This window comes from Microtus oregoni, unplaced genomic scaffold (assembly GCF_018167655.1).
Source record: "Microtus oregoni isolate MIOR12 unplaced genomic scaffold, Mior012 000029F_ref0000214, whole genome shotgun sequence".
Classification (NCBI taxonomy): domain Eukaryota; kingdom Metazoa; phylum Chordata; class Mammalia; order Rodentia; family Cricetidae; genus Microtus; species Microtus oregoni.
The window spans coordinates 8582184-8609806 of record NW_024543088.1 but is presented as its reverse complement, the minus strand read 5'-3'; the positions used below and the strand labels follow the sequence as shown (position 1 = coordinate 8609806).

Sequence of the window (27623 nt, the reverse complement as noted above, 5' to 3'; positions counted from 1 at the left end):
CATTATGGGTTGTTATTGTATATTCACATAATGTGCAGGTACAGTCCATTACTGGGCTACGGCTGGCTAGGCCCAAGGTCTGCATCTTCCCTACTTTACTTAATAAAAAATTGGATTCTGGGTACTGATGTTGCAAACCTGTCTACATCCTAATCAGTCTATCTTTGCTTTAGGTTTTATACCTAGAGCTCATGGCTATGTTTTAACAGTCGATCCAGGCTTTACAATACACATTTTTAAAACTTATCTCAGTCCAGCTTCCAGTAAGGCTATATGATTTTTAGTATTATTTCAGAATAGTATGATAGTGTTTTTGCATTTTATCTGTCCTGGTTTTTGTGCTATTATTGACATAAACTTTAATTCTATTTATGTTATAAACCCCACAATACATTGCTAGTACTTCACTTGAAACGGCCAATTGTTTTCCAGTTTCTCAAAGAGATATTTGATGGCTAGAGAAATAATTGAGCAGGTAAAGGCATAACCACCAAGTCTGACCTGACAGTTTGATCATCGAGTTCTCCGTAATGGAAGGAGAGAACTAACCCCAGCAAAAATGGCCTCTATATGGCACATTTGTGGGCTCACACTCATATGGGTACCAATGTACACATGCACATGTGCACACATATGCACACATGATAAATAAAAGCAACTATAAAACAAAAAGACATTTGGTATTTGAAAAGTGAAGGGAAAATGAATTTGCCATTTGTCCAACATCTGTATTTCCTCTCTTCTGTGTTCTCTTGTGGAAACTTCTCGGCTGAAAAATAGAAACCCCTCCCCACAAACGTCCTTCACTATGGCAATGCCAGACTGCTGCTGTTGCATCCTTTAATTTGTGTGTGTGTGTGTGGGGGGGTCTTTGTTCTGCTTTCATTGTTTGAGAGTGGTTTTGTTGAATACAGGATTTCGCCTGATCGCTTTCTTTGTGGTTTTTTAATGATGTCACTCCATGGTCTTTGGATAACGATGTCACTCCGTGGTCTTTGGATGTGCACAGCTTCTATCGAGAGCTCTGTAGCTTTGGTTCCTCTGTAGCCAATGGCTTTTTCCTCCAGCGGTTCCAAGATTTTACCTTGATCCTTTGTTTTAAGCATCTGGGCGAAGATGTGCCCTGCCTTCATTTTCTTTTTTCTTTCTTCCTTCTTTTCTCTCTTGGAATATGTTAATATATTTTTATGTGTGAAATTTTGAGTTTCTTTTGTGTTTAAATGCTTATTTGGGCCATTTAAAAAATTATTCTAACTTTTTTGTTCTGCTCCCCCAACCCCAAGGGGAACGCCAGCTTCACAAATCATATTCTTGATATTAGTTCCCGGCTGTGCTAGCTCTCTCTCTGTTGCTGGTATAAATACCATGATAAGAGCAACTTGGAGAGGAAAAGCTCCCACCTCCGTCACAGTCTCTCACTGAGAGAAACCAAGGCGGCAACTGAAGCAGAGACCATGGAGGAGTTCTGGTTACTGGCTGCTCCCCCTGACTGTTTCCTTACACCCTTCACGACCTCCTGCCCAGGGGTGGCCCCACCCTCAGTGAGCTGGGCCCTTCTAAGATGGTCAACTTGTAAATGGGTCGGACTTATCCTGGCTGTCAGCTGTGGTCGTTTGGCTCTGTTGCTTTGGGGCCTAGAGCAGAGCCCAGTGTTGTGGCATGGGGTGTGGGGCGGAGCACAGCTGCTCTCCTCAGAGCCGCCAGAGAGTAGAAGGCTGGAGAAGGGCCCAGGAACCAATGTCCTGTTGAAGGGTAGGAGGTGGCTAGGGCCTCAGCACTGCATAGCTCCTCAGCACTGGATAGGGCCTCAGTGATGGACAGGGTCTCAGCGCTAGGTAGGGTCCCAGGGCTTTAGGCCAACGCAGAGACGCCATCCTGTCCTTCTCCAGCTGACTACAGTTGGGAAAATGGATCTTCCAGGTTTGATTTTCAATGTTCCCAAGGCTCAGTGTGGAGCAAGCAGATTTTCCAGAGCCAGGGCGAGGGACAAGGTGGAGCCAGGAGCCCAGCTGCAGCCCCAACTGTCCACTGGCAAACACTGTCCCTGTAGACCTCTTTTTCTTGGGCTTGCTCTAGCCCAGCAGACCCCTTGGGCATCAGATACACACCTGGTAGCTTCTTCTATAAATAGTTGCACGAGACCAGACTTGCCCGAGACTCCTGACAAACACTGGCTGTTATCAGGCCATACTGCTGCTCCCAAGAAGGAATTAGCTAACGTGTTATATTTCTTCCCTGAACCTGAATTGCTCTCTGATTTTTTTCTTAGGTAGAAAAAGAGACCTTCAGGTGAAGGTGACATCACCCAGTCCTCCAAAACCATTTGTGGCATGATAAAGGACACACATTGGCATCTCCTGCGCTGGAGAACTGGGTCCCAGACACTCACATGAGGGTCACATGATCAACAATGAGTGAGAAGTTGGGGCAAATTGAGTGGAAACTAGACCTGCAGTCAATGTCTTAATCCCCTCTTCAGATGCAGGACAAAGTCACACACATTATATTACAGACTTGCACTGGGTCATTCTGACCACAGATGCATTGATTTGGTGCCTGTTTTCTTTTGCTTTCTGCCGCTGTAAGAAACACCATGACCAAAAACAACATGGGGAGGGAGAGGTTTGCTTTAGCCTACAGTTGTAGGCCATCACTGAGGAAAGCGGGGTCAGGAACCCGGAGGCAGGAACTGAGGCTTGCTCCCCATGACTCACTCCTCCTGCTTTGTTAGAGTGCCCAGTACCACCCGTCCATGGATGGCACCGCCTGCAGTGAGCTGGGCCCTCCCACATCCATCTTTTATCAAGAGAAGGTCCCACAGACTTGCCCACAGGCCAGTCTTCTGGAGATATTTTCTCAGTTGAGGTTCCCTCCTCTCTGGCGACTCTATGTTAAGCTGACAAAAAACTAAACAGGTCACATAATTTTCACTCGGACAAATTTTAGGTGGCTTACATTTCTTTCTAGTCAGTCTTCTTTAGACAGAGATGCACCAACTTTCAAAGAGGCGCCGACACAGCGCCTGAGAACCGTGGCTTCTGCTTTCCCCTCAGCTACCTAGGCAAGGAGAGATTTGTCTCTCAGCCCTCACTGGCTGGCAGAGGAAGGCCCCTAATGAAAGGCTGACAGGACAGACACTGGTGCCTTTGTTTACTATAGGTTTGAGGTAGTGTGGGTAAGTTCAGATTTTCCTTTTGGAATCTGCCGAAATCAAGTGTCAAGAGACAGATAGGGGCAAAGGCAGAAAAAAAACAGTACCCGGAGAGCTGGGTGGGTGTGGCTTAGAGACCCTGGGAGGGAGAGGGGATGGGTTTGGTGGGTCCTATGAATGAGTTTGGAAGAGTAGTAAATAACATATATGTGTATGTATATATACATATATTTATATAAATAAATAAAATTATATTTGCATGTATATTTAAGTGTGTGTGTGTGTGTGTGTGTGTGTGTGTGTGTGTGTGTGTGTGTTTGGGGGAGGAGGTAACCAATGAGACTTGAGTGTCCTGGGACAAAGGTCCCTGGGCTCTGAAGTGCTGCATTTTGAGTTTCTCTGTGATAGTGGCTCGATCTTCCTGGATTGATGAGCTTTCAGTCAAAAGACTGGAGACAGTTGAGTTGCTTTTTGGCGGATGTGTTCTTTAGGTAGACAAGGGAGGTGGAGAGAAAGAGGACTGGGAAAGTGGAAAGGGGTGTCCCTGAGGCTGCTTCAGCTAAGCCTGGCAGTGAACCTTAATTTGGGTGTATTATTTTCTGAAGCCTAACAGTGGTGTGGGAGGGGGAGATGGTGAGCCGAGCCAAATGCTTGCTGTGCACACATGAGGACCAGAGTTCAGATCCAACTAACCCTGACATAGGGGTGGCACAGAAAGGTAGATCCTGGGGACTCACTGGTGGGGGTGGGGAGTGGAGAGGAAACAGGGGACTTGTGAGTCTTCACACCCTGTTGGATGAAGAGTGGATAGGTATAGAGAGGTACTATGGAACAAAGGGGGTCCTGGTGTGCTGCTTGTTACACTTGGGGACACGGCACACTCGTCTTGTTCCGTCTCCTCTGCAATGCTGCATCTTCAAGCCCAAGCTTGACCCTTTCCCTGGGTAAAGAGAGGGTAGATCATCTAAGAGGAACCCTTCGTAGGTGGAACAAAGGTGAGAGTGAACCCCTCCCCATGCCTGAGGCTGGCTCCATGCCAGGTGTCCTATTTGGGATGACACATCCTGAGTCCCATCAGTGACAAGCTGACTGTGTGGCCATGGTCAAGATGTCCTCCTACTTGGTTGTCTCATTTAGTCCTAGAGGATTTACACTAACAATGACGTTTACCCGGGAATATTTGAGGGTAGGAAAGCCTACTCTGGGGAGGTTTGGGAGCCATAAAGACGAGGTGTATGGTTTGTCAGGGTCTTCTACGCATACACAGAGCGAGTGTCTGAAGCTGGAGCTTAAAGTTGAAGTCTGGCCCGAAATCCCACAGCGGGCATGAACAGTGGAACCTGCCCTTGTAGAGAAAGCACCCAACTGTTTACAATCTGCTGTGACAGATGCAAGGTCTAAGCAACCTGACTATGCCTATCTCATCCCCAACGTCTGCATGTCACCTCCTTTCCCCTGGCTCCACATGATAACCCACTAGGATGATAACGAAGCATAAGCCAGCCCCAATGGGATGCGTTCCTTTATAAGAGTCGCCTTGGTGGAGGTCTTTTTACAGCAGCAGAACAGTGACTATGACAAGCCCCCTCCCAGAGGGAGGTTCCAGAAACAGTAGCACTTGCTGAGGAGAGGAGTCTGGGCTGGCTGAGCTCCCCGAAAGGCATGCAGGGAACTCCTAGGATGCAACTTTCATGAGCCGTCTTGCCATCTTCTTTATCAGCTTGTTGGCTTGTTTTGAGACAGGCTGTCTCTTTGTAGCCCTGGCTGTCCTGGAACTCACTATAGCAACCCACCTGCCTCTGCCTCCCAAGTGCTAGGATCAAAGGCACCTTTATGCCAGGCTACTTGTGTCCCGGTAAGGAACCCTGCACCCACACTCCTGTAAGTAATCCCAGTAAACTCACTGTTCCCCAAGCTAGGCATGGGCTGAATGGCTTCTTTGGTCTGTCACCTGTGCCCTATCTAGGATGAGAGATGTTTGCTCATGTCACCACCAGAGAAGAAGCACAGAGCCACGGACATTTCCCCACCCCTGAAAGCTGCTCCAAGGCTTTCAAGTCTCACATCCAGATTCGTGGAGCAGGCTGGCTGGTTAAGACAACTGTGCAGGTTGCTAAAGCAGTCAAAAAATAATCACAGAGTAAGAATTTGATGACCACAAGCAGTTATTGATTAAAATTTAATTATGGAGAATTAAATTAATTACGTGTTCAGGGCTTTTGAAGGGATGTATGGCTCCTCGCATTTAACACGCACAAGTTGGGCACCTGCTATCTGCTGCCCGAAATATGGAAAATTTGGGCCCTACAGATAAACAAACATTCCTAGAATTACAGCGTGGGGAGAAAACAAATGTGTTTCCATCATTTGATTATGAAGTGTCCCACCAAGGGCTCACGAGCTAAAGGCTTGGTTCCCAGCACAGCCGTGTTTAGGGTGAGGCTTTGGAGAAGTGACTCTGACTTCATCACTGGGTTAATCCTCTGAGGGACTCACAATGCAGCAGCATTCTTGAGAGGTGGTGGAGAGCAGTGGGTGGGACCCAGATGGATAGAGTAGGTCACTGGAGTTGTACCCTGGAAGGATTGACCCTGTTCCCACCCGTCCCCCACTTTCTGGTCGCCGTGATTTATGTCACTCTGTTTCTCCATGCCAAAGCAGTCTGCCTTATCATGGCCCAGGGAACAATGGAGTCAGGCAATCTTAGATGGAGACCTCCAAAACCGTGAGCCAACAGATTGTCTTAAACCAGTGGTTTTCAACCTTCCTAACACCAAGACCCTTTAATACAGTTCTGCATGTTGTCTTGACCACCAACCAAAAAATTATTTTTGTTGCCACCTCATAACTGCCATTTCGCTGCTGGTTTGAACTGTAATGTAAATATTTTTGGAGCGAGAGATTTGCCAAGGGGACCGTGACCACAGGTTGAGAAACTGCTATTTTTAAATCTTCTTTCTCAGCACATTTACAGCCTGATTTCCTTTCCTTCTAATGACCGTGCCCTGTGCCCCCGTCCATCTGGAGAGCAAGTGCACCCGATAGCTAATTAGGACTAAGCCACTTCATCTCCCCAAAGAGCCATGCAGACCGTACAGAGGCAACCAGGCCCCTCCATCACTAGGCATCGGCAGGGACTCTTTTTCTCAGCCTCTTAAGTGAACAGATCTACAGTCATCTGCACAACCTTGAGGCTAGTTGTATTTCAGATTCCAGAGAATTCACAAGACAGGGCAGCACGGGTGCGTTTTATTTAGCTCTGTCCTTGGGGACAGTCTAAGACAGTAGTCTATAATTAAACTCACCGTCTTTTCTGTAGCAAGGGGTATGAATAGACACCCCAAGTGCAATGAATTAAGATCCTAATTTGCCATGACATCAGAAAGAAGGCAAATACCTTGCCAGGTCTTAGACCCTGGAATCATAGCTCCCGGGGTGTGGGCTGGTTCTATTGCTTCCTTAACCCATCTAATGCCAGCCAACAATACATCTTTCTCCCTTTGTTCACGTTATTGGTCTGAGATGGAGCCATGTCCCAATTCTGACTCAAATGCTATCCTTACATATCTCTAGTATAATTGTCAGAATAATTATTCTCAGGTCACAAAGCTACAATCCCCTCCGTGCAAAGAGAACAAACAGGCATAGAGAAACCTGGTCTAAACTCATGTTTTCAATTTCTTAAAACAAATTAGTGTCTTGCTCAGCTCTGCAGACTCTCCAAATCTGAGCAATCTATGTCGGGGAGGGGGAGGTGGGCCTCTTGAGTTTTGAGAACACAAATGGATGTTTTAAGCGAATGACTCCCTCATCCTTCCTTCATCAGCTAAATCAATGAGGATTATCAAATGGTTCCTAGGCAACGAATCTCACAAGAATGATCCAAGAAATGCTTTCTAGTGGCAGATGACTTTCTGAAATAGCATGGTGTTACATGCAGATGATTACGCCAAGAAATAAAATTTTAAGAACAGGATCCAGCAGAATCTAGTAGATGCTTCGAACATGGATCTGAGAGCACTTTATACCCTGGGCGTGCTGACCTCGCGGCTCTCCCGGGGCCCAGGTTGTGGCCACTGCTCCGTGTCTCATGGACTTTACTCAAGAATGGTTGTTCTTACTTACACGTTCTGTCTTATTTACACATAGCAGCAGTGTCTGTAATAGCTAAAATGTAGAAGAAACCCAGTGTCCACTGGGGAATGAACTGAAAAGCAAAACGGCTGTAGAGACAGCTAACTGAATGTTAATATGTTTCGTAGAAGAAGGAAATCCTGGCATGTGCTATACTGTGCGTGAGCCAAGAGGACTTCACGCTAAGTGAGATAAGCCTGCCCCAGAAGGAGAATATTACAAGATTCCACTCCCATAAGCATCCAGATGAGTCACCATCACAGGGCAAAAAGAAGGATGGAGGTTAGTGGGGGACCAGGGAAGAAAGTGAGGATGAGAAGTTGGTATTTATTCCGTGCAAATTCTCGGTATGGGATAATGAAATGGTTCCCAGAGGTGGGAGGTGGTGGTGATGGCAAGACAGAATGAATGTCCTCAACACAACCGGGACGTAGACCTCAGAACAGTTACGATGGTGATTGTGGGGCTGGAAAGATGGCTCAGGGGTTAAGAGTGCTGGCTGCTGTTGCAGAGGAGCCGAGTCCAGTTCCCAGCACCTACGTGGTGGCTCATGACCATCAGTAACTCTAGTTCCAGGGAAGCTGATGCCCTCTTCTGACATCCTTGGGCATCAGACGTGTATTAGAGGTGTACATGGGGAACATACATATATGAAGGCAAAACATCCGTACACATAAAATGAAATAAAAAATTAGAAAGTTTAAACACAATAAATGTGTTATATATGTGTAGGTGATATATATTGACTCATAAAAAGTAAAGAATCGACACAGTCTGTAAAGGACATCAAGCTAAATGAAATACACAAGCACAAAAGGACAGCTTCTGTCTTGTGACCTTTATAGGAGGGTGCTATAGCAGCCAAATTCAAAGAGCAGATGGAGACTGCTGGTTGCAGGAGGCCTGAGAATGAGGAAGGAGGAAGTGCGGGCTTCTGGGTAAATGAGCATGGCATTGCAATTTGGAAAGGTGAAAGGGCTTTGGAGGTGGTGATGGACACAGTTGCTCGCCAGCCTGAACCACCCATCACAGGAGCTGGTAAAGTGTCTACTGTGCAAACCTGAGGACCCAAGTCCAACCCTGTCACTCACTTTAAAAAATGCTGGATTTAGTACCATCTGCTTGAGATCTTGGTGCTGGGAGGCAGAGACAAGTGGGTCTCTGGAGTTTCCTATCTACCCAGCCTCTCCTGATAGGTGAGTTCGAGGTAAAGTGAGAGGCCCCGCCTCAAAGGAAAAAAGTGCACAACATCTGATGAAATGTACCCAAGCTTGACCTCTGACCCCCATACATGCACTCCTACACACGTGCGCATGCTTGCCCCCTCCCTCAACAAACACGCACAGGCATAAAACAAAAATGCCACAGTGGGAAATTTTATGCTGTGTCTATTTCAGCCACCAAATTCCCACGTAGGAAGAGTGACTTTTTGACTTGTAGCTTTCAAGAGTGTTCTAAGTTCTAACAATAGAACATAACAATGAAACATCAGAGCATAACTTAAGCTGAGAAGCCCAGATAGGAAGAAAAAAGGAATCCATTACCTCAGCTAAGTAAACCTTCTGTCCATTCTGGCACCGTCGTTTTCACGTGTGAACCTTCTGACAACTTTGACAGAGGGGAGACGAGCGAGTCTCAGCTCGGGAAAGCAGGGCATGGAATCTTTCAGAGAAGTAGGCGCAATGGGTTTCTTATGTGGATGCTTTCTCTTCTGTCTTGTTGATAAATAAAAGCAGACACCATGTCAAATAAACTTTGCTCACAGATGTTGCCAAATGGCTGTTTCATGGTGACCAAATTTATCTCCACGGGCCACGTGCACTGGTTTCTCAGTCCCATGGATGATGCTTGTCACAGCGCCTGCTTCCGCAGTGTGGGAGGCAAGTCATGATGCCTTGCAGTGTGGGAAACCATTTGCCAGATACATCCCGGCTGTATCAAAGCAAGTCACCACAACCCTGCCAGCTTTGACTGTGGAGATTCTCAATTTCAGCTGTACCCCAGTACAAAAAAATTAGGGTCTGTGGCCCTGGGCATCTGGGTGAGAGCCACTGTCCTAAGACAGTGCAATCCCTTACACAAAATCTTTGAGAATAACAAAAACTATCAAAATACTGTCATTAAAAACGCATCTTCAGGGACTGGAGAGATGGCTCATCAGTTAAGGGCTCTCACTGCTCTTGAAGAGGAACCAGGTTCAGTTCTCTGCACTTACGTGATGCCTCACAACCAACTGCAATTCCAGTCCCAGGGGATAGGATGCTATCTTTCAGCCTCTGTGGGTACCAGGCATTCAAGTAGAATGTCAACATTCATGCAGGCAAACACTCATATACATAAGATAAAATCATAACTTTTTAGAAATGAAAAACATGTATCTTTAACAAGAAGTGGCTGTATACATAGTCTTTATCTTTAATCCGTACTCACGAGGCACAGGGAAGTGGATCTGTGTGAGTTCAAGGCCAACCTGGTCTACATAGTGAGCTTTAGGCTAGCCAGAGTCACAGAGTAAGACCTTGTCTCAAAAAGTGCATATATATATATATATATATATATATATATATAATGTTTCAAGAGAGATTTTGAATGTTTTAACATAGAAATTTAAAATATTTTAGTAGATGAGTTTACCCTAGTTAGACATATTGAAAGATCATATGGAGCACTACAAATATGTACAATTTTATGTTTCATGTGTTAAAGTACAATTTAAATACATTAAAATTTTGTGTGTATACACACACACATACACACACAGAGTGGTGGTGGTGGATACCTTTAATCCCAGCACTTGGGAGGCAGAGGCAGGCAGATCTTTTTGGGTTTGAGTCCAGCCTGGTTTACAAAGCAAGCTCCATCCCAGCCAGGGCTACATGTAACAGACCCCCAGATCTTAGCACAACTGACTCCATGATGGAAGTTCCATTCAGGCTGTAAAACTCAGCACATAGACAGTACTACCTGCCAAAAATGAAAATAAACACATGATCCATCAAAGTCCATACAGTTCTGGAAACGTCTCTAAATGTGCTAACCTTGCTTTTAAATCTCTTTAGTTCTGCTTCTGGTTCTGCTACCATTCTTGTTAATTGAAATATGTCAACCCAGAACATGTGCTTAAAAGCTCATGCTGAGAAAGGTTCGGGCTACACTGGGATCCTGAACACCCAGTGTAGTCACGGACCAGCTAATAAAGACTTTCTATTGGCTTAAACCCATGTCTGAGCAGTCTTCACTGGTCTTCACTGGTGAATACACATGGTGAGATACCGTCTCAAAATAAGTTAATGTGTATGTATATCTCAAATTTTCTGTTCTTTTTTATGTTCCATTCCTTAAAAGTACGGCAATAGCCCAGTGAGAGTTTGCATCTCAAGCCCACCTGCCTTACTTCTGAAAATGATCTAATTAACTGCAGTATAAACTGTCTTTGATTGAGTAGCACAAAGCACCTGTCCCAGGCTCTGGGAATATGCGAGTGGACATGGTAGCATGTCAGCCTTCTTGAAAGCTCACCTTTCTGAAAGCACGTACCCTCTGGGGCAGGATGTACCCAGCCAGCTGTTCCAGCTGTGGGCCACCAGTAGTTCCTACTTAAGTCCCTCTCTGGGTTCCTTCTCCAGGGATGGGGTAGGGGGCACACATCCAGAAGATGGTGGATAGGAAATGGGTTGCCAAGCCCCTTTCTTCTCATCTCAGTTTAGGGTGATCCCAAACCACCCCAGAACTTCTCAGGGAGTGGCAGAGGCTTTGAAACTACCAGCTCTCAGCTGGCCTCTTCTCTGGTCAGGGGTGCCTCTCCAGGTCCTCACAGGTATTGGTCCCACTTAGTACACCCACACAAAGTCCTGTGGAACTCATCCTAGCCTGTGACATAGCCTAAAGCAACCTACATAGCTTCCACCACTATAAATGCAGCCAGCAGAGAGGGGGTTTCCTGCTGGAATGTGAGTTCTCTACACTCTGTAACCAGACTGTGTGGTGTCCTCAGCAATAAGGTCTTGGCATCCCTCCCTAGGGGGCAGCCAGTGAATTTAGGTCGTCTTGCTCCAGTGGCAAGCACTTCATCAGCTGAGCTATCGCCCCAGTCCTGCATCCATTAATTTCATCTTAAATTACATCTTGTGAAGCTGGTGCCCCCGCCCCCCCCATGCATCTCTTTCTCAGTTCACAGATGCAGGGTGAGAGCCTGGGGCCATCACTTGCTCCATACCTGTGGTCACTTTACAGCTGTGGATGGGAGTCTGATGCTGAATGTGTCTTATCTAATGAGACCGAGATGGGCCCCTCGGGACTTCTCTGAGAACCAGATAAATAGATTAGGGAAGGCTGTGAATTCAATTGAGCTAACTCAAGTTTTATGCCATTTAATTCTAATAGGAGATGATTAGCTCATAAATAAGACTTTTAATGAGTTGGGATACAGATGTGTGAGAGCCAACATTGAACTGAAGCCATTATTTCAACATCATTTAATCTGATTCATCTCAAGGAGAATTGAGAAGGCATTTTTAGTGACCATCGAGGCTGCTGATTGGAATTCTAACAAACCGGGTGTCTTAATCAGTGTTCCATTGCTGTGAAGAGACACCATGAACAAGGCAACTCTTATAACAGGAAGCGTGTAGCGGGGGCTGGCTTACAGTTTCAGAGACTTAGTCCATTATTATGGAGGGGAGCATGGAGGCACACAGGCAGGCATGGTACTGGAGTAGTAGCTGAGAGTGTTACATCCTGATCCACAGAGGCTGGGGTGGGGGAGACAGACAGACAGACTCTCTCTCTCTTTCTCTCTCTCTCTCTCTCTCTCTCTCTCTCTCTCTCTCTCTCACACACACACACACACACACACACACACCACGACTGTCAGACAAACAGCCAGATAGACAGATTGACAGACAGACAGACAGAAAGACAGACACAGAGAAAGTCAGAGAGAAAGAGACAGGGAGACAGAGAGATTGGGCCTGGTGTGGGCTATAGAAAACTCAAAGCCCACTGCTAGTGACACATCTCATCCAGTGATAAATCCACTCCAACAAGGCCTTCCAAACAGCTCATCAACTGGGGACCAAGCATGCAACTATGTGAGCTTGTGGGGTCATTGTTATTCAAACCCCCACACTGGGTCTGGGAAGGTGGAACTCCCCCCTATTAAATGGTGGCCGCATTGTCAGCATCTCTGAGTCAGCAGGTAAAAATTCTGCCATCACAGGTATTAATTCTTCTCTTTATCCGTCATTAAGGCCCCAGGATCCAGAAGCAGATAATATGATGCGGACCACACATAGACTGCCCCACTGTGATTTCTACCATTTCACTCTGTCCCTCACCAGCTCACGGGCTCGGGGAGGCAGGGGTTGAGCTCTTTGGGGCTTTTGTCACTCCATCTGGCTCAACATGTTTGAGTGACAAAGAGTTTTAAGACATACGCACTTCATGGAATAATGTTACTGTATCGGCTCCTCCTGCATCAAGACATGTTACTTGAAGAAGACAGAAGGCTGAAGTGAGAAGGGTTGCTTCAAACCAGGTGCTGCCAACACCATGGCTAACTCTGACACGGAGTCCTCAGGCACCTGCTGAAGTTCAGTGGGGTCAGGAGCAGCCTCTCATGACCACCAGACACTGGAAGTACCAGGTTCCCTGAAATCCTGGTTCTGCTGAGAAGCACGCTGCAAACAGCTCAGCTGTCTTCTCTACAGAAGCCAGTGTCTCGGGCTTTGGAGTGAAAGTCGGGCTCCTGCGTTTGTTGGGCTGGTAGGCAGGAAGACAAAACCGAATGAGTGCTAGCGAGAGCTATGGAGAAGGGCAGAGTGGAGACAAGGTTTGTGTGTTGGGGACACGCTAGCAGTGATGATAAGACTCCCTAGGGCAGTGGTTCTCAACCTTCCCTTTAAAACAGTTCCTCATGCTGTGGTGACCCCCAACCATAAAATTATTACATTGCTACTTCCTAGCTGTAATTTCTCTACTACTATGAATCATTATGTAAATATCTGTGGTTTCCAATGGTCTTAGGTGATGCCTGTGAAAGGGTCATTCCACCCCACCCCCCCCAAGAGGGGTCGCTACCCATAGGTTGAGAACCGCTGCCCTAGGAGAAAACAGACTATCGGAGAAAGCCCAGAGGAAGGCAGGTGCCAGTCATGGTCAAGCATAGGTGCTCTTTTAGAAGAGACAACCAGGGTAAGGGCCGACTCCAAGTGGGATACAGGGTAAGGGGAGATGGAGAATCAGGGACACAGATTGCCTAAGAAGGTACAAGGAATTGGGCTTTCCTGTGTGGGGATTGGGACCCTATCAAGGGGCTTTGGCCAATAGAAATCATGTGGTTTATATACAAGAAGAATAAGCTGGACAGTAGGAGGGAGCCAGCAGGGAAGTCCATGGAGTGAGCTAGGTGAGCAGAGCAGGCTCTTCCCCTCTCTCTCTCTCTCTCTCTCTCTCTCTCTCTGTGTGTGTGTGTGTGTGTGTGTGTGTGTGTGTGTGTGAGAGAGAGAGAGAGAGAGAGAGAGAGAGAGAGAGAGAGAGAGATTTGGACCAAGATGACAGAGTGGACATCCTGAGAGGTAGGGGAATCTGGAAGCAGTGTTTTCATTTCTTTTTTTTTAATATGTTTCTTGCTAATATTTGTATTTGAGCATTTAGTAGTTGATTGTTTGAATTTATTTCCTACTCTGTTAGTCTTTATTTAATAGGCTAATTTTAGAGCAATTTCAGATTCGCAGCAACAGTTGAGCAGAAGGGTACAAAGCGTTCCCATCAGCCCCCCTTCACCAAGGCTTGCACAGCCTCCCAGACTGTCACTGTCTGCCACCGGAGTGGTGCGCTTGCTATACTTGATGAACTTTCCTTGACAGGTTTATCACTCTGAGTTCACAGCTCAAAGCTCAGGGAGTTTGGAGCAATGCACCCCACACATGTCCGCTGTTAGGATGCCACTGCGCTAGAATCCTCTGCTTGCCACCTTCCTTGCCCCGGGAAGCCATCTGTCATTTTATCACATTCCCGCTACAGTTTGGACTTTTCCTGAATGCTAAATAGTTGGAATCCCATAGTCGAGAGTGGAATGACCCTTTCACGAGTGTCACCTGAGACCACTGGAAAACACAAATGTTTACATTACGATTCACAACAGTAGCATACTATGGGGCCTTTTTAGATTGACTTCATGTAAGATTCTCATGTACTTATTTGTGCTTTCATGGTTCATTTCTTATTCCACTCAATAATATTCTACTGCCTGTACATGCTATGACTTATTTTCCCATCTCCCCACTGAAGGATACGTCGGTAGCTTCAGTGTTTGGGCAAATTAGGATTCTGGATATTCTTTGAAGGTAAAGTTGATCATTTCCTCCAGATTTGGGTGTTTCCTTTGCCCAAAGTATTTGGTCAGTGCAACTGAAGAGTGGAACTCTCGTTTCCTCTTGTACGAGGGCAGTGGGGGGAGGCAGCACAGGCTTGGAGCGGCAGCTGTCACTGTAAGAGTCTCAGCTGTGTGCCAGGCAGGGTGTATGTGCTATGGGTACAGCCCCGGTGGCTGGTGCTGTGAGCATTCTCATTTTACAGATAACAAGGTGAGTTGCCCACTTGCTCAAGGCCATGTGAATCTGTTCATGCCTGGCTCCCGAGAGCATAAATATTATACAGAAACTGGGTTCACATGAGTCAACTCCTCAAACATGAGGCATTCACCATGCTGGCAGAACTAATGTTTGAGGGTATATAAGGCCTGAAATCAGGCTCCAAAGTGAGCCGCTACTAAGGATGAATTAATATCCCCCTCCTATTAATAATAGGCGACTGCAGTCTGTGTGCTGTCGACAGCATGTGTGTGCTCTTATTCCCAGGAAATGCCCAGTGCACAGTGGGTGTTCCATCGACACAGCCACTAGCCTGGAAGGTGCCTGACACCCTCGAATTGCTTAGAGAAAAGCTGCTTGGAATCTGAAATCTCCTGAACACTTTCCCCACTGATTCAACTACAAGAAATTCTTCTGTGAGTCCTTTGAATATATACAAAGTCCACACCACACAGGCACATTCAGCAGCAGCTCTCAGGAGACATGGCATTTTCTCTCTGATGAGGGACATAAGAAAAATCAGCAATGCCACAAGTTTTCGTGGAACCAGATGTGTTTAACTCAATGCATCCTCCTCTTTCTTACCTGAGGTCTCTGCGTGCTTATGTATGCTTATGATTATAAAAACATTTACCTTAGGAGGCTAGAAAGATGGCTTAGCAGTTAGGAACACTTGCTGCTCCTGCAGAAGACCTGGATTTGAGTCCCAGAACCCACAGGGAAGCTCGGTACCACCTGTAAACCCTGCTCCAAGGGGGGTCTGATTCCCTCCTCTGGGTGGAACCAGGCGGGCACATGGTGCACAAATAAACATATAGGCAAAATATCCATTCATATAAAACAAATATAATCGTTTTTAAAATTAATTTTTACTGCAAAGTGATCATAAAAATCTCCAGACACAGGCTGGTCTAAATGAGCATATTCAGCAAAATGATAGTTTGGAGAGTCCATGTTAGTGTCTCCTTTCCTTGGCTGTTACTTTACTGACAGTAAAATGCAGTAGCGTATGAACCCCATGTTCCTGGTGTCATAAATGTTATGTGATCAGTGTAAACTCAGACATGTGTAAGTCTCACATGTGGACAGAAACACACATGGGAAATAATCTACCATTAAACTGGGCCATTCTTCTTGCCACGCAAGGCATGCAACAGTCCTCTCCAGGACAGGCTCCAAAGCTACAGAGAAACCCTGTCTCGAAGAAACACACACACACACACACACACACACACACACACACAGCCCCCCCACACACACCTTCCTTCACTGTTGGCAAGAACACAGCTGGAGCTCTTCCAGGTGCACTCCGCAGAAGCGTAAATTTAATATGCCAGGCTTCTTTGCATTGCTGAAGGAATTAAATACAAGGGATAATGCATTCACTGCCCCACCTCTTCCTGCTCCTGCTTCATTTGTCAGCACCTCAAGCCAGGATGGGAAGTGTGGCAGGCCATGCTAACACACACTTTGGCTGAAACATATCCAGTATGGTTGGCTTCTGAAGTACCCTAGTATAAGACAAACATCGCATCCATAAAACGCTCTGTTTCCCCATGTCAAGCTGCCGCTGATTGCAAAGTAAAAAAAAAAAAAAAAAAGTCACAGTTAACACCAAGGCGCCAGCATTTACCAACCTCAGAGGAAAGGGCATTTCTGGGCTCACAATATCTGCTTTCCTCAAACCACTCAGAGTAGGCCACTGGGTGCTGTTAAACGTAGGACACAAGGAAAGAGAGAGCTGGCAGCTGCTTTCCAGGTGCCTTAAGGACGGGTCTCCTGGGAGGTCCGCTCGGCTGCGGAAGCACAGTGTCAGGCTAGGTGGCAAACACCAAGCTTCACAGGAGGGCTCCTGACTGCCTCGTCATGTGAAAATCAATATCACGCTGGTTAAAGCAGACACCAGAACCCTCCACACATATGGTATGGGAGTTTGGATGTAGGCTCTAACCAAACTGGAAGATTTAAAATTTCTTAGTAAGCGGTCAGAAGCTAAATATTGAAGAGTCTATAAATGTCACACACACACACGTCACTAACAGTGTCCTATAACGCATGGAGAATTAACCAAGGAGACAGAGTCACAGGCAGGTCTCTTCTGACCCTCATTACGGAAGGCTCTGCAAAACTCTCCAATCGGCCCATCCATCCCAAGTTATAGAGGGCACCCACAGGTCTCCACCTCTCCACTCCTCCGGGAAAGTGCCCATTTGGGGAAGTTTGGGGGCATTCTATTAGTCAACTTTTTGTCCTGATAACAACCTACCCAAGACAATCAAGTTACAAAGAAAAGAGGTTGACGTGGGGCTGCAGTTTTGGAAGCTTAAGAGCGTGTTTATTTGGCCCCATTGACTTGAGCCTGAGGTGTGCTAGCACATTACAGAGAATGCGTGAGGAGAAGCAAAGGCAGAGGACAGAGCCTAACAGCCTAAGCATCTCCTACAAGGCCCTCCCTCCTGCAGGTTACCCTACCCACCAATAATGCCACTCTGGGGGAACCACACCTTTACAAATTCATATTCTCTCTCTCTCTCTCTCTCTCTCTCTCTCTCTCTCTCTCTCTCTCTCTCTCTCGTAGCCCAGCCAAGCTGTGGTTTGAAGGACAATGAGACCCATAATAGGCTCAAATGCTTGAATACTTGGTTCCCCCCACCCCACCCCCACCCCCACTGGTAAACTGTCAGGGATGGATTAGGAGGTGTGGCCTAGTTGAGAAAAACCTGCCGCTAGGGGTGGGCTCTTGCCACCCCAGTGCTCTGCTCCCTGCTAGCTGTTTTGTGAGAGGTGTGAGCTTTCAGCCCCACCATCATGGACTCTAACCCTCTGGAACTGTAATCCTAATGGAATGCTTTTTTTTTTTTTAATAAACCACCATGGTTATGGTGTTTTGTTATAGCAATAGAAATCTTAATTGATAAACCAAAGATGACCTTGAACCCCTGATCCCCCTGCCCCCCTGCATCCTTTTCCTGAGGTTGAAAAGCAAGATACTGGCAAGCAGAGAAGCAAAGAGAAGCAGAACTAAACCAGCGAGGAACTGACTGCCCAATGCCAGGGAAATGCTTCCTGTAGCTTCAACTTCTTTCCCGTGAGTTACTCCAGAGTCTTCTCAGTCAGACAGTAAAATGCGTTAATCTAGTTTGAACTGGATTTCTGCTTTGTGGCAACGAAAGTCTTAAGCACACCAACGAATAGGAAATTTGAAGTAAAGTTACAACAGTCATTCAAGGGGTGAGGAGTCCTCTCTTCTTTGTCTTATACCGTACCACATATAATATTTAGACTGTGTTAAATATATGTACATTTAGAAAAGCTAAATATAAGGGGACAAGAAAGGACTTCATGCCATGAATGGAAGTGACGAAAGAGGATGTAAAGTGAATTGTTTCTCTAGTTCTAATTCTTCGTGGGCTTTTTGCCTGCCGGTGGATAAGTGCATAAAACCATTCAATGCTGAAAGTGTGAAACTCCCTTTGAAGCTCCACAGTCCCCATTCTGAATGCAATTTCTAACAGTATAGATGCTCTCTTAGTCGTGTGACTTAGAGTCTGGTTAGTCTGGGGGCGGGATGTTTTTATTTATCTGAAAGTTCTTTGAGACAATAAAACAAATTTTTTAAATGGTGGGGGGGGGGATGACAGGGAGTCAGCTGATACCAGTCACCTGGAGTCACTGAGCAAACACAGCTGCCAGCTCTCAGCTCCCAGGCTCCTCCACATGACAGGACTCAGCTCCAGGTGTGTGTCTACTTGATTTCCCCTCTTCCATTCTTCTCGGGTTTCCTCACGAGACCCTGCATACCTCTGCTAGATCACCCGGCACTGTGCACTTGGTTCCTTGTCCATGTTTCCCAAACATGCCACAGAGTGTGAATTCCAGGTCCAAGGAACAGCTCAGGGGCAGGACACTCTCACAGCAGTGAGAGGTTGTGGTTTCAGGTTTGATCCTTAGCTCTGGGACACGTGTAGGCAAACTCTACTGCTGAGTAAATTGAGCAAGCGTGGTCAAAGTCTAGGTTGTTGATATTGTCCTATAAATTCACTTATCCCGAACTGCACAAACAATGGGAGGCTCCTGAAATTTGTCCCAGTGGCTTCATCTGTCTTTTTTTAAACTGCTTTTTTGATACAATATGCAATTGTTTATTTATCTACCTATTTATTTATTTATTTATTTTTGATTTTTCAAGACAGTGTTTCTCTGTAGCTTTGGAGCCTGTCCTGGAACTAGCTCTTATAGACCAGACTGGCCTCAAATTCACAGAGAGCCTCCTGCCTCTGTCTCTCGAGTGATGGCATGTACCACCACCATCCAGCACCATTTTCCATTTTTAAAAATAAAAAAGGTGTTTATTTTACAAGTGCTCATCTACAAGTAGAATGTGTACCTTGGGCATGTGATGCTCAAGGAGGCCAGAAGAGGGTGCCACATTCCCTGGAACTGGAGTTACAGATGGTTATGGGGCACCTTATACATGTCTAGAACTGAACCCTGGTCCTCTGCAAGAGCAGCCAGTGCCCTTAACCACTGAGCCACCTCTCCAACTCCACATTGCTTTGCTTATCCCATTTCTGCTCATCATGCAGAGATTAAAGGAGAGATGGGAAGCCCTTTACTGCAGCACTTGCTACCTGGGATGCTATTGATTTTTATCTGATCACTGGACTATGCTGTGCCCTTGAGTGCAAAGACTACATCTTACTGAATTTCTCCAAGCAGGCTTTAATACAGTCCTTGGCACAACAGGCACCTGATGTGTCCTTATACAAATGACTAAACTCCACAGGGGGACCTCACTTCTCAAAGTGTGATGTCAGCAGCAGCAGCAGCATTGAGAACTGATGCTGGGACCCCTCCCGGGAACTGATGCTTTCTAAGTTAAATTTCGAAAGTGTTGCTGCAGAGAATATAGGACCCAGAAAAAGTCTGGGAGCCTTCTGTGGGACACGACGAGATACAACACAAACTAAACAACCCCACTGCGGCCCAAGGCAGAATCAATCTGTGCAGGGAGAGTTCCGAAGCAGACTAGATGGAACAGTGCCACACCTTGGCCTTGGTGAGGCCGAGGGAAGGGGACGGGTACCTGAAGCGCAGGTGAGAGATGAGGACTTGAAGTGGAGGGTCTTGGCGGCAGGAGAGCTGGAACCACCCTGCAGAGCCAGCAGCTGATGGATGTGAATAAAAGAATTTAGGGGATGAAAGGGCTAAAGCTGGGAGCAGGAATTTCCGTGAGAATCAGGGGAGGCAGAGGAACCAGGTGATGCCCTATACGAAGGGTCCTCAGGATCCTTTGCACTGCACATTTAGGTCACACGGAAATGTGACATCTCCCACCTTTAAGCTGGAGATCATGTTTAAATTTAAGATTTGATCCCGTTCCGGGATGAGAGTCGCAGGTCCACCCTTGTAAGGCAGACAACCTTCAGGATCTTAGTCCTAGACTCCACGGATGTGGTAATGGAAATAATAAATTAACAGTGTCACTTTGGTACTTAAATGAATATTGGGTTTGGGCCAGTGCCTGCAGGAAGCTTTTGCAAGAACGCCCTAAATGATTTCCACTGGCAAACAGTTCCAGGCGTGCTTAATAAGTAAACTGGGCGATGATAACGGCGATCCAAGGAGCAGTAGCTTCCATCCGGTTAAGTGACCATCCCCAGGGAACAATAACACCGAGTTTACAGAGTAGCCAGCTGCAGCTTGCTACTGGAAGGCTCCTCGGCCACAAGCTGCTCATCGCGCATCCCTCCATCACATCCCGAAAACCCTATCGCCCTTTGCAATTCTTCTGGTCCTAAATCCGGTAGTTTAGGGAAAACCATGATGAGGCCGAGCCCTGGTGGCTAGGACTCCTCAGGAAAGTCACAGGAACCAAGCAGGACTCCAGGCTTTCCTCCAGGAGCGGGTGCAGAGCGGGTCTCCGCATAACTGCGCGGGCGTCCACGGTAGCGGGCTCCAGCCCGGCGCGCGGCAGCGACCTGTGGGGGCGCGCGCGGCCTCCTGGGGTTCCCGCGGATACGCGCCGGGCGGGGAGCGCGCAGGGCGGAGAGCCGGGCGCGAGCGCCGCCGCTCACCTGCCGCGGGCGCCACCGCGGACGTGCCACGCGGGTGGCCCGCGCTCTTCGGCAGCACCGGTGGAACCCCCCTCGGCCTGGGCGTGCCAAGGTGACCCCCGATGAACCCCTGCCCCGCAGGCTGCGCATCCCCGCCGCTAGGGAAGCGGCCAAATGCATGCACATCCTTCTCTCTGTCTGTCTGTCCGGGCACCTTGGTGGTACACACCTACCTTTTGTGGCCCTTGCTCTCTGAGCCGTGCACACGGGGAGAGGCTGGGACACCCCCCACCTCTTTGTTTGGGTCCGGAGGTGTGTTTGGGGGTGTGCACGCTCGTGGGGGATGTTTGGGAAGGGTGGGAGTTCGAGGCCCTTAAAATATTCTACCTTCCTGCAGACTTGTAGCTGCTGGGCGGTGCTCTCAGCTGCCCAGATGTCAAACAGTTGTTGCTTTTTGGCATACGAGATGCAATTAGACAATATCGGTTCTCAGCGTTTTGGCGAGGGCGCTTGTGCTGCCTCGGGAGTCCTGTCCCCTGTTTTCCTAGATGACAAACGGCGGTTCGGTTGTGGGGTTTAATCCATGCAGACTTCAGCTTTTGTTTCTAATTCCTGAAGCTCGTGGCAGTTTTGACACTGGTTATCTGAGTCCAGGACTGTCTGTCTGTTTCTGTGTGTTTTGCATGATCTTGGATTGGCATCCTACCGTACCCAAACATTAAAAAGCCTGTCTTTCCGTTGAAGAGGAAGGGGTTAAAATGAACGAAGACCCGAAGGTCAATTTAAGCGGGCTTCCTCGGGATTGTATAGATGCCAGTGCTCCGGAGAACATCTCAGCCGCTGTCCCCTCCCAGGGCCCTGTGGCGGAGTCAGAACCTGAGCTCGTTGTCAACCCTTGGGATATTGTCTTGTGCAGCTCAGGAACCCTCATCTGCTGTGAGAATGCCATTGTGGTCCTTATCATCTTCCACAGCCCCAGCCTGCGAGCCCCCATGTTCTTGCTGATAGGCAGCCTGGCTCTGGCAGACTTGCTGGCTGGCCTGGGACTCATCATCAATTTTATTTTTGCATACCTGCTTCAGTCAGAAGCCACCAAGCTGGTCACAATTGGACTCATTGTCGCCTCTTTCTCTGCCTCTGTCTGCAGTTTGCTGGCTATCACTGTGGACCGCTACCTCTCGCTGTATTATGCCCTGACGTACCACTCTGAGAGGACCGTCACATTTACCTATGTCATGCTGGTTATGCTCTGGGGGACCTCCATCTGCCTGGGGCTGCTGCCTGTCATGGGCTGGAACTGCCTGAGGGACGAGTCCACCTGCAGCGTGGTCAGACCTCTCACTAAGAACAACGCTGCGATCCTCTCCATCTCTTTCCTCTTCATGTTTGCACTGATGCTTCAGCTCTACATCCAGATCTGTAAGATTGTGATGAGGCATGCCCACCAGATAGCCCTGCAGCACCACTTCCTGGCCACGTCGCACTACGTGACTACTCGGAAAGGGGTTTCAACCCTGGCTCTCATCCTGGGGACCTTCGCGGCCTGTTGGATGCCTTTCACCCTCTACTCCTTGATCGCGGATTACACCTACCCCTCCATCTATACCTATGCCACTCTCCTGCCCGCCACCTACAATTCCATCATCAACCCTGTTATATATGCTTTCAGAAACCAAGAGATCCAGAAAGCCCTCTGCCTCATTTGCTGCGGGTGCATCCCTTCCACGCTGTCCCAGAGAGCACGGTCTCCCAGCGACGTGTAGGAACCTTCCAGCCGCAAGACACTGCTCTACCAAGCACCCCCACTGTCCAGGATGGCCACTGCGTTCCTCTGCTTCAATTCTTTGCACTGGATTCTCACAAGCAGAAGTGATGACATCAGTCAGATAGGCGAAGACAGTGGAAATCATGTCACCAGTGTTAAAAAAAAAAATGACGTCTCTGCTCAGCATTATGTTGCTTGGTTCGGAAGTTACATTTATTATTATTTTTTAAATATTTTATTTAACAAGTTTTGTTTGTTTGGAGGGTGCTAGTGGGGCCCCATGTGGCCATGAAATTATGCACAAGTCCCAGGATTTTTAACCTAGACTTGAAAATAAATCAGAGTTTTTAAGGAACCTGGAGAAGGGATTACTTTTTTTTGGACTTTTTTTAAAATCAAGGTAGATCTTCCATTCTGTATGTATCTAACAGGATATGAACTTTTTCAAATGACCAAAATAGTTTACATAATTACGTTTGGAAAGACTTGTTTTCAGGAACATGAACTCAGTAGTAAGTTATAAATAACAAAACCCCAAACAGCCGCTGCTCGTGAGAATTTCCTTGCAGTTTCTCTGTGTTACAGTTTGGTATGCATGGTTACTTGTGGTAGTTAGACCACTAATTGCAACGTTGCCACGTGAAACCCAGAATTAAAAGAGTCATTTTTCAATACAGTTTTAATAGATTCTTTTCAAAATGAGTCTCAAGAAAACATTTTGAATTACATGTGAGGTAGCTCTGACTAGATATGCCATTGTAATTTTTAAAACTTCAGTCTGGTGGTTTTCAGAAAACATTAATAGTATCTATTGAAAGCAGATTGTATTTATTTTTAATATATTCTGAAAAAAAATAAACGAGTCTGATGCTGTTAAGAAATATACAAACATCACCTTTCATCTTTGTCTATGAATATATTGTTTTTCCTGCTTAAAATGGGTAGAATTAAGTATTATAAGCCAAATTTTTCTTGTTCATATTGTTGGTAGGGCAAAGTGCATCTGAAGCAAGTGGTTTCCTGTCTTAATGACCAGGTCTGTGAAATGCCCAGCTAACATGACTGGTGTGTGCCATCTGTGATCTGTGCCCTGCGGGCTCACGAGAACAATGACCATGTGTTTGCTGGTGGAAAGTTTAACTTATTTTCACCAAAAGATTCTGTGAATGCAACAAGGGCTCTGTTACCTGTTTTCAGAGAGCAAAGGTATAGCTGGAAAATTATAACAAGAAGGGACTTGAAACGCTCAACAAGGTCTGAATGTCATTTTCCGTGAGAGCAGGCAGATGCAGACACAGATACCATCCCTCTGTTTGTAATGGGCTCATTGCTATGTCTCTACAGAAGTGTAAGAATTCCTGCATGGTGCGTCAAGACCAGTATCCTTAGGGGGATTATTTGTAATAGGTCATCCTCAAAGATTTGTCCCAGTCAGTATGCCCATGGTGGTTTTAGGACCAATCTACAAAGCCTGCATGCCAAAGCCAATCCTCCAAAGCTGCTTCTCAAGCTTCACAAGTGAGGATAAATCCTCTACCTGAATCTGCAACTCCTCTTTGAGGCTCTTTGCAGAAGCACGTGAGGGGGTGAAAGAGTCAAGACGTGGGGAGGAATTTTCAGCACTGTGTATTCACGCCCAATCCAGATGACAGCTTTAAAACATCTCTTTGGAATATCGGATAGGCTTGGTAGAATGAACAGGTGGAGTCTGTTTATTTATTTACCTAAATATTTTATTTATTTTACTTACATGTAGATGCATGTGTATGCATCCGTGTGCGCGCAAGTGGGTGCAGGTGCCCAGAGAGGCCAGGAATATCCAGCTGGCCTGGAGCTGGAGTTACAGATGGTTGTGAGCCACATGTAGATGGTGGGAAAGAACCTGGGTCTTCTGCAAGAGCAGCCGGTGCTCTTAACCACTGAGCCATGTCTCCAATAAGTTAGTTTAGACATGGGCATGGGAACCTTCACAATGAGTTCTTAAAGCGACAGACGATGTTTCATGGAAATGGAAGCTCTCATTTGCGTGTCTCTGGTAGGAATTACAGGACAGCAGTACGTTCGCCTGGACCACGTGTGTTCTCAGCCCCACATGTGGTGTCTTAGCAGCTTTTTTAAAGACATGGTGGCTGCGAAAACACGCTGGTGGTGAGAAAACTGCAGCTGCAGAGAGAGGCGAAGAAACAGAGCAAGGCTACAGAGCTGGAGTGGGGGGCTCGAACTGACAGCAGGCTTTCCTCAGCATAGATCGGGTCCCTTCCCTGCATAATGTTGTCTTTGATCCCTCGCTCCATAGAAAGCTGCTCTTTAACAAGTCCCTGTCACAAAACCTGGGTTCTAGAATTAAGAGAAAGCTTCCAATTTAAGATTACATGGGGACCAATAGCCACTGTGGGTAAATGCTTTTGTACATAGTGAGTTGTGTGAAACGGTCTTATAAATATTTATGAAGTAGTTGTTTAAAGGTTTTTTCATTAATTTGTGTATGAGTGTATGTGTACATGTGTATGGGAATGTGTATATGTATGTGTGTGTATATGTGTGTGTACATGCATATGCATTTGTGTGTATTATGCGTGTATGTATGTGCTTGTGTATGTATGTGTGTGTATATGTGTGTATGTGTGTATGTGTGTGTGTGTGTGTATGTGTGTGTGTGTGTACCATGGTACAGGTATGGAAGTCAGAGGACAATCTGAAAGTTATTTCTCAGATCTTTCTTTCTACATGTGGGTTCTGGTATTGAACTTGAGACATTAGGCTTGGTGGCAGGTGCCTTTTACCTCCTGAGCCATCTTACTAGCCCAGTGGTTGCTATTGACCCATGTTTTTGAAGAAGAAAAAAAACACACACCTAATTTTACCTGAGAGGTTTTTCTTCACTCTCATTTCCTACAAGATTTCTCTATATTTTGATAGGAATGCCACTAAGAAATGGGCACCTTTCTCAATATATGTATTTGTGTACAAGGCTATGAGTATATATTAGTCATATTTTGGACCACTTTAGAACAGCAGAGAACAATTGCAATTCCTACTTACTAAGTAATTTATAGTCTTGTCAGTAGACATAGTTGTATCTGTGAGACAATTTAATTATTTTACCAGACTCCTTCATTAGTCCTGAGTATTTACCCAGATGGTGGCTGAGTTCTGTCTCATTTTATTTTTTGCCTTTCTTTATTTCAGTCAAGTCCACTTGGTTTTCCCTCTTTTTCTTTTCCCTTGTTGAGGTTGAAACTCAGCTCTTTGCTCCCGCTAGGCAAGTTCGCTGTCACTTAGCTACATACCCAGCTCCTATCAAGTTTGTTAGTGGTAGGAGCGGTGGGTCCTTCTCCCTTCCTGGTAGCTGAGATGGGGGCCATGGTCTTCCTCACTTAGATGCCTAAATCAAAGAACCAAATTGTGGACCAGAAACAGTCATAGACCTCCCCAGGCTTTGGAGCAGGATGGGAACACGATAGAGACAGGGGTCAGAGATATTTCATACCCTAAAAAGCAGAACAGAGATTCCTTAAAGTTAAAAAAAAATATACTCATCAGTTACTAAAATACTGGTTACCTTTGCTTCACAGTCTCAGGAAGCATCCTGCGGAGGGGAGTAGACACCTTCCCACGCTGGAAGAGCACACTGCATCAGTGACCACTCTGGTGTGATTTTGAGCCATGTTCACACTCATTCCTACAGTGCTGATTCTCACAAGGTGGATACTGGAACATGCTGCTTTCTTGTCCCATCTGAAAGCAGTAGTGCTTATTGGGGTGGTTTTGGTGTTCACTTAGGACCTTTAGATCTCTCTTGAACTTTTAGGAATCATTTAACTTGTGGCTGGAGAGATGGCTCAGTGGTTAAGAGTACTGGCTGCTCTTCCAGAGGACCCGTGTTCGATTTCCAGCACCCACATTATAGCTCAATACCGACTGTAACTCCAGTTCCAGGGAATAGGATGCCCTCACACAGATATACATGCAGGCAAAACAGCAACGCATATATAATAAAATAAAATAATAAAAATCATTCAACTAAGGATTTTTGTAATAGTTTTATGCATTGTAATTAAATTAGGAGATGTATCTGTTTCCTTGAAAATAATGAAGGAAAAGATTATAGTCACTTGCATAAAGGTGACTAGAATGTTCTATATTTAAGAGCATATGAATCCCCCAATAATCTTGTTAAAAGTCCAGATTCAGGCTCCTGGGTCCTGGGCATAGCTGAGTGTCTCACTAACTCCTGAGGGATTCTGATATTGAGTGTCTGTAAGTGACACTTTGAAGTCTCACAAAGAAAATGTCAAATTTCCAACATATGCAAAATATTAATATAATACATAAATATCAACCCAATAAATACACGTCTTTAAAGTGTTTATACTCCTGAGTGCTAGTGACTAAACAGAGCATGTCCAAAGGCCATGAACCTTAACCCTTTCCTAGAATTTCCCAATATGTAGCTATAAAGACCTAGGACTGTATGGGTTCCACGTCATGGTCTCGCTGTTCTAGATCTAACTGTCATGATCTGAAGGCAGTAATTTCCAGAAACTCTATGTAGTGTCCCATCTGCCGATGCCCCTCCCAGCAGCAAAGGTTTTCAAGGACAGAGGCTCCTCGTGGCTTGAGTGGTTTGTGTGTGTGCATGGGCTCACCTTGGGGTAATTAAAATGAAAACCTTTGTTCTTCAGGCTCAGCACTGCAGCTGAATTCACCACAAAGCAATCGTTCTCCATAGGGACATCAAAGGCCTGTGAAGCGATCTCACTTCCATTTGACATTTATCTGTAACCTTTTTCTTTTGTAGCATTAAACATTCTGTTAACCTTAACCCCAAACATCCATCTCCTGTGCTTTCGTTCTGTCCAAAGAGACGAGAATTTTGCGTTTTGTTTTCTCAGACAGAAGTAGGTTGAAGTAAATAGTTGTGG

The 27623-nt window shown here is 46.2% G+C and overlaps 1 protein-coding gene across 3 annotated transcripts; it reads left to right on the top strand.

The window, feature by feature from the left end:
• Positions 1–20901: 20901 nt before the first annotated feature.
• Gpr12 (G protein-coupled receptor 12) lies at positions 20902–23579 on the top strand. 3 transcript variants are annotated; one of them, XM_041677644.1, is made up of 2 exons: positions 20902–21045; positions 22081–23579. In XM_041677644.1, the coding sequence occupies exon 2, from the start codon at positions 22169–22171 to the stop codon at positions 22694–22696; it is 528 nt and encodes a 175-aa protein (XP_041533578.1). In that variant the 5' UTR covers positions 20902–21045; positions 22081–22168; the 3' UTR covers positions 22697–23579. The 3 variants fall into 3 exon arrangements, with proteins under 3 accessions (XP_041533578.1, XP_041533577.1, XP_041533579.1); XM_041677643.1 differs by having other exon boundaries at positions 20905–21045; positions 21680–23579; XM_041677645.1 differs by lacking the exon at positions 20902–21045 and adding an exon at positions 21060–21245.
• Positions 23580–27623: the final 4044 nt, after the last annotated feature.